Consider the following 7,674-nt stretch of genomic DNA (forward strand, 5'->3'; position numbering starts at 1 on the left):
CGCTCAAATTAATGGGGAAATTGTCGTTTTCTCGGTCCGAACAGCTGTTTTTGTTGGAGGCTCCCATTAAAAACAATGTGAAGATGTGAGGAGCCATCAAACATGTGACGTCATCGTCTGTGACTTCCGGTAGAGGCAGGGCTTTTCTGTTAGCACCGAAAGTTGCGAACTTTATCGTTGATGTTCTCTACTAAATCCTTTCAGCAAAAATATGGCAATATTGTGACATTATCAAGTATGACACAGAATGGACCTGCTATCCCCGTTTAATTAAGAAAATCTAATTTCAGTAGCCTTTAAACTTCTTCTCCAAACAGTAAATCTTTTTTAAAGCAAAGAGCATTGTCCTTGGGGGGAATTTTCTCTGTTGCCTTCAGGGCAACGTTATGCCCTTCCATTGAGTAAAACAAATCACTTTTCCAAATCATTCATCCCTTCTGCACTCAGACTCTTAAACTCCTACATTTTTTTAACTTTTACATTTTTTGAGTATTGTATTGTTTTCGTTTATATTGAGGTTTTATTTATAGTGAGCCATGTAGGCTTTGTGAATCTCTACAACCTGTTGCTCAAAATGAATTGCCCCTTGAGGGACTAATAAAGTTGTTTGCATCTTGATTCTTGAATGAAACATGTCCTCAGAGTATTTGAGCATATATAAGACAGTAAGAAAACATAGAATCTAAAATATCACTATGTCTCAACTCTTTATTTTCATATTTAAAGCTTGGGAAAACACAAAGCCTGGTCCCTGTTGCAAAAAAAATAAACAAATCATGTCTTTTTCAGGAGCACACACACTTCCCATAAACATGGACACAGTACACCTGTTTCCACGCATCTCAAAAGTCAAAACTCCTTATAGTATGTTGTCCCCACAGGACCCAGGCTGCAGTATGTGCAGACTCACAATGTGTTTAATAGCTCTTCTAAACCAAGGATAGAACAAAGCATATATTAACGGGTTAAAAAAGGAGTTTAAAGCATATAGATACAGAGAAAAAGTTGCAAATGAGGACAGCATTTTGTTGTCACCTGCAAAAGAAACAATATAATATGGACAGAGACACATGAGGAAGACAAGGACAAGGACACTAAGAGTCCTGGCTGCTTTCAACTCCGATTTCTTTGCTCTTGCTACGACTGAATGTGGTTTGACTGATGTAACATGAGAGCGCATGGCTCGGGCCTGAGACACAGCGACCACAAACACTCTCAAGTACAGAGTGATGATGATGCTGAGAGGTATAATAAATACCACAATAAGGTCAATAATCCCACCTTCGAAGTCTATACCAATAAGACATTCTCCATAGCAGGAATTAGACTTTCCAGGATGAGTCAGACCTTCCTTCGAAATGATGCTACAGAGGAAAAAAGCAAAAAACCAACAAAGACAAACAAAAAGTTGAATTTTTTTTACAGTGACTCTGGTGTTATAATGCAGAGGATCACAAATAGCCACATAACGGTCAGCAGATATCAGCACCATGTTTACCACTGATACGGAAGTCAGTGAGACAGTCATGTAGAACCACAGAGAACAAAGAACATCACCAAAAGTCCAGCAGTGTATTCTCATGTAGATCTTAATCGGTAACACCAGAAGGCCCACCAGAAAGTCAGATACAGCGAGAGAGAGGAGGAGGAGGTTGGTAGGAGTGTGAAGCTGCCTGGAGAAGAAATAAAAAACAAACCAGACAACATATTTCTCAGTAGAATATAGAAAAATTAAATAGACAACAACTACCACAGCCATGATTAAATGACAAAAATGTTGCGCAATGCCAGAATATAAATGTATGCCTGAAGTGGGAGATTGAGATGATGACCAGGAGGTTGAGAACCACAGTGATGATGCAGATGATGACCAGAAGAACATTCAAGAGAACACCTTCGAACCAATGAGACGTGGACTTCTTACAGGAGATGTTGATGAGTTGTGGAAAGCAGAGCTCTGATTGGTACTCCTCCATCATCGAGAAGAAGAGGAGACAAATGGCCTATCTTTTACATGTGGTTTATGTGTTCAAATGTTTTCGTCCAACCCATTGTACCTCCCCCAAGCAAACCTTATTGGGTCAAAGTTTTAGCCTGAGATAATGTCATCATGATAGGTCCTCTACCCTTGAGACGTTGAACATTTTTTTAGCTTAGCTGAATGAAATGACATCTTATTTGGAGCGGTGTCATACAACCGGGGCCATATTTTGGCTATTTGACGCCCCAGGCGAAAGTGAAACCCCCCGCTCTCTATCGCCCCTCCATTAAGATGATGAAAATGTATCATAATCTGGCTACTATATTACTACCATAGTATTTTTTGCATGGTGTAAAACACAATTTGTTGCCTGTGGATAATAGCATCGAGAAAATAGATTTGTTTGAATTGTCTCAGAAAGATCTAAATCAGGGGTCTCAAATACACGGCCCGCGGGCCAATTGCGGTCTGCGAGACGTTATTTTGCGGCCCACACCTTGATGTGAAAATTTAATGTTAGTGCGGCCCGCGAGTTTTGTATCAATGGCGCTTTACATCGTCATACCCTCGACTTATCCGGGTGGCTCCCAATTTTCAGTGCCCCTCCAGGGGTAATTATTCTGCCGAATTTCATCCTAACAACAATATTGAGAGGGCACCGTGGAGGTACTATCTTGTACTTCCTCTACAACCTGTACGAAACAGCATGCCAGCTCAACCACATGTTGTATTTAGCTTCAGTAGACATAGTTGATCAACACCCATACAGGTCACACTGAGGGTGGTCGTATAAACAACTTTAACACTGTTACAAATATGTGCCACACTGTGAACCCACACCAAACAAGAATGACAAACACGTTTTGGGAGAGCATCCGCACCGTAACACAACATAAACACAACAGAACTAATACCCAGAATCCCATGCATCCCTAACTTTTTCGGTCTACAATATACACCCACGCCCCCCCTACCCCACGACCTATTTTAGCCTGGAAGAGTTAGGGCCGCATTGGATTCTGGGAATTTGTTCTGTTGTGTTAAGTGAAGTGAATTATATTTATATAGCGCTTTTTCTCTAGTGACTCAAAGCGCTTTACAAAGTGAAACCCAATATCTAATTTTTTACAAATAAACCAGTGTGGGTGGCACTGGGAGCACATGGGTAAAGTGTCTTGCCCAAGGACACAACGGCAGTGACTAGGATGGCAGAAGCGGGAATCGAACCTGCAACCCTCAAGTTGCTGGCACGGCCACTCTACCAACCGAGCTATACTGTTACGGTGCCGATGTTCTCCCAAAATGTGTTTGTCAATCTTGTTTGGTGTGGGTTCACAGTGTGGCGCATATTTGTAATAGTGATAAAGTTGTTTATACGGTCACCCTCAGTGTGACCTGTATGGATTGTTGATCAAGTATGTCTTGCAGTCACTTCCGTGGGTCTGCAGAAGCCTCATACAATATGTGAATGAGCCGGCACACTGTTTGTATGGTGGAAAAGCTGACGAGACGGCAGGTTGTAGAGGACGATAAAGGCAGTGTCATCACGGCACGCCCTAATATTGATGTCCGGGTGAAAACCGGGAGAATGTTTGCCCCTGGGAGATTGTCGGGAGGGGCACTGTTATTCGGGTGTTTCCCGGAAAGATCGCGAGAGTTGGAAAGTTTGTTGCTAGGGCGGGAAAATCATTCAAAAAAGGTGAATTCATTAAAAAGTGCATGTTAGATTTATTAAAGAAATATTTTCTTGCGGCCCAACCTTACCCATTTTCTGCATCTAGTGGCCCCCGGGTAAATTGAGTTTGAGACCCCTGATCTAAATACATATTCTGATGCTTTGCTGAGCAGTGTTAGGGTCCCAAAAGATACCTTATTGTGTCAGGATGTGAACTGTTAGAATGCACAACACTGTAAGGAATGATGCTCTCTGTATGAAGCCATTGTTGAGAGCACTGTACAGTGTGGGCCATCTGCGGCGCCAGTGGTAAGCAAAGCAAATGATTCAACCTTAATTAAGCCGTGAGGCTGGCTTATCAAAGCGACTGATCAGAAGCAGGTGGACTCAATCAGCACTCCCAAGAAGGAGTAGCAACAAAAGGAGGAAAGGAATTGATCAACTTTCCTTTCAACAACGATTTGCTGACGATACAGTTTTTGCTGGAAACAGAGACTCTTGGGAGAAGCAGAGTGCTTCATGCCTAGCGACCCTTTCAGTCAAGAATATGGAAGATATTTACCTATTCCGAATCATGATAACAGGACGTCTGCTGATTGGAGTAAGCATTGCCCTGCTGTATTGACAAACTGGAAGAAGGTGGCAGCCCTTCAAGGTACCCCCAAAGCTGCCACAAATGATTGGAGGATGCAGCCAAAGCTCAGATATATGTGATTTTGGACTAAATTGCAAATTTGACAACATCTTAGAAACACTGTCAGCTCTTTATGGGGAAGTATGATGAATTTGAAAATTCACCCCATGTGGTAGAACGAAAAACGGACCAGCGGCCCGAGTGGCCGTTCCAGTTTTCAAGTCGTAAGTTGTAATAGTGTCACGATTGGGTCGCATCTTACTGTGTCGTCGTTCTCCCAGGATAGAGACGGAAAACTCCGGACGAAGCGTGCAGGTAGGTTATGATTTATGGGCGGCATGGCGTAGTGGGTAGAGCGGCCATGCCAGAAACCTAAGGGTTGCAGGTTCGATCCCCGCCTATTGACATCCAAATCGCTGCCGTTGTGTCCTTGGGCAGGACACTTCACCCTTTATCCCGGTGCCGCTCAAACTGGTTAATGAATGATGAATGGATGATAGGTGGTGGTCGGAGGGGCCGTAGGCGCAAACTGGCAGCCACGTTTCCGTCAGTCTACCCCAGGGCAGCTGTGGCTACAGATGTAGCTTACCACCACCAGGTGTGAATGAATGATGGGTTCCCACTTCTCTGTGAGCGCTTTGAGTATCTAATAATAGAAAAGTGCGATATAAATCTAATCGATGATGATTATTATTATTATTATTTGTCATCGATCATACTAAATACAAACTTACCGGAAACAAACAAAAGAGATGCATACTGATCACACATGGAGCTAAGGCGAGACTTAGCACGGGAATCTTGAACTAGAAAACAGGAATATACCAACGTAACTGTACAGCAAACAAGGAAACCAGACCGAGTGCTGCACACAACGTGAATAAGTAGCTCTCTGATTATTGCCCAGCAGCAGGTGAGCATGCCGAACACTAATCAGAGGCATGTGAAACTAATAAGCACCCATGGTAAACAAAACATAAACTGAGGGGTGCTGAATACAGAATTGAGGTAGTGGAACTAATAGAACAGAACTAAACAAATCATGATCCGGGCAACAGATCATGACAGTACCATCTGAAATCACATGGAGAAAGATAAGACATTCTGGAGGAAAATTATTTTCAGGCTTGGACAAAGGAATGAACTCAGATGCAGAGTAGGGATACTTAGTAGGGCTTTTATTTTGACGGCTCTTTCACCTCCAGAGTCAGAGTAATACAATATCTACAAATAACAAAAACGGTCGGCAAAAAAGGGAATAACCGAAAACAAAAACAAAGCCGACCTATAATTTGCGCCGTATCTGCTATGAAACTTATTAACATAAAACACTCCAACAGGAGGAAGAAAACAATGACTATGAAAATGTCTACACTTAATCTTAATCTAATAAATCAAAAAAATCACTCAAAAAATTTGAGGAATGAAAGAAAGATTAGTAGGAGAAAATAATAACTCACCAATTCGGTTGAAAAAAACTAAATAATAAAATTCACTCTACCGAGGAGGAGAAAAAGTCAAACTCAAAATAGCAACGTGGGAATTCAGGATCCAGGAAAATAAGCGTGGGACGAGGCAAGGCATGGACATAGACATGGAAGCGAGAAAGGCACGAAAACTCGAGACAATCTGGCACAGAACAAGAGGAGGCATGGGCTTATATGACACATGAGGGTAATGGGAAACAGGTGGAAACAATCAGGGGTCAGGGATGACGTCAGACCGATGACACAAGAGAAATGGCAAGTGATCTGAAACAAGAGGACGTGCTTTTCAAAATAAAACATGCATTTCACAAGACAAAAATAAAAAAAAAACAAGACATCCCTCACTGCGGTGTAACAGTTCTGTGGTTTGTGGTTTGAATACAGGAGAAGTATTCAATGCTTCTGTTTTGTAAAGTAAATCTGTAGAATAGATACGGCCATTTACAATATTTGCGCATGTGGCTGGACAGGACAGCTTAAAAGAAGAAAACAAAAATTACCTTGTACAGTTATTTTTAACACTATTTTGCAGTGTTACCACTTTGCAATAGTAGGTAAATGGCTTTAATTGTGTTTGAATAATATTTGTGTTTTCATATCAAATACATGTAGAAAAATGTATCCCAGCCTCCTCCAGTTCATTCGGGAAAACTGTTTTAGCTGTATCATATTTTAGTTCAATTTGTTTTAATACCACCATACACATTCGTAGAACTTTTGGATTTTTTTTTACAGATGACCGATATCCACTAACCAATCAGTTCCTATGCTAAATTTTAATATCGACAGAGTCATAAATAACCCAACTTACAAACCCCGTTTCCATATGAGTTGTGAAATTGTGTTAGATGTAAGTATAAACGGAATACAATGATTTGAAAATCATTTTCAACCCATATTCAGTTGAATATGCTACAAAGGCAACATATTTGATGTTAAAACTGATAAAAAAAATGTGTGCAAATAATCATTAACTTTAGTTTGCTCATCAAACACTTATTTGGAACATCCCACAGGTGTGCATGCTAATTGGGAACAGGTGGGTGCCATGATTGGGTATAAAAGCAGCTTCCGTGAAATGTTAAGTAATTCACAAACAAGGATTGGGCGAGGGTCACCAATTTGTAAGCGAATTGTCGAACAGTTTTAGAACAACATTTCCCAACGAGCTATTGCAAGAAATTTAGGGATTTTACCATCTACGGTCCGTAAAATCATCAAAAGGTTCAGAAAATCTGGAGAAATCACCGCACGTAAGCGATGATATTACGGACCTTTGATCCCTCAGGCGGTACTGCATCAAAAACCGACAGTGTGTAAAGGATATCACCACATGGGCTCAGGAACACTTCATAAAACCACTGTCAGTAACTATAGTTGGTCCCTACATCTTTAAGTGCAAGTTAAAACTCTACTATGCAAAGCGAAAGCCATTTATCAACAACACCAAGGAACGCCGCTGGCTTCACTGGGCCCGAGCTCATCTAAGATGGACTGATGCAAAGTGGAAAAGTGTTCTGTGGTCTGACGAGTCCACATTTTAAATTATATTTGGAAACTGTGGACGTGGTGTCCTCCGGAACAAAGAGGAAAATAACCAACCAGATTGTTATAGGCGCAAGTTCAAAAGCCAGCATCTGTGATGGTATGGGGGTGTACTAGTGCCCAAGGCATGGGTAACTTACACATCTGTGAAGGCACCATTAGTGCTGAATAGTCCATACAGGTTTTGGAGCAACATATGTTGTCATCCAAGCAACGTTATCATAGACGCCCCTGCTTATTTCAGCAAAAAAATGCCAAGCCACGTGTTACAACAGTGTGACTTCGTAGTAAAAGAGTGCGGGTAATTTCCTGGCCCGCCTGCAGTCTAGACATGTCTCCCATTGGAAATGTG

General features: G+C 41.6%; 1 protein-coding gene across 1 annotated transcript; it reads right to left on the reverse strand.

Annotated features, from left to right (window-relative positions):
• Positions 1-859: 859 nt before the first annotated feature.
• LOC133564916 (trace amine-associated receptor 13c-like) lies at positions 860-1,979 on the reverse strand. Its single transcript, XM_061919445.1, has 2 exons — positions 1,807-1,979; positions 860-1,673 (listed from the first exon to the last, which is right to left on the reverse strand). The coding sequence occupies exons 1-2, from the start codon at positions 1,977-1,979 to the stop codon at positions 860-862; spliced, it is 987 nt and encodes a 328-aa protein (XP_061775429.1).
• Between the last annotated feature and the right edge of the window lie 5,695 nt (positions 1,980-7,674).

The sequence above is a fragment of the Nerophis ophidion genome, linkage group LG13 (assembly GCF_033978795.1).
Source record: "Nerophis ophidion isolate RoL-2023_Sa linkage group LG13, RoL_Noph_v1.0, whole genome shotgun sequence".
Classification (NCBI taxonomy): Eukaryota; Metazoa; Chordata; class Actinopteri; order Syngnathiformes; family Syngnathidae; genus Nerophis; species Nerophis ophidion.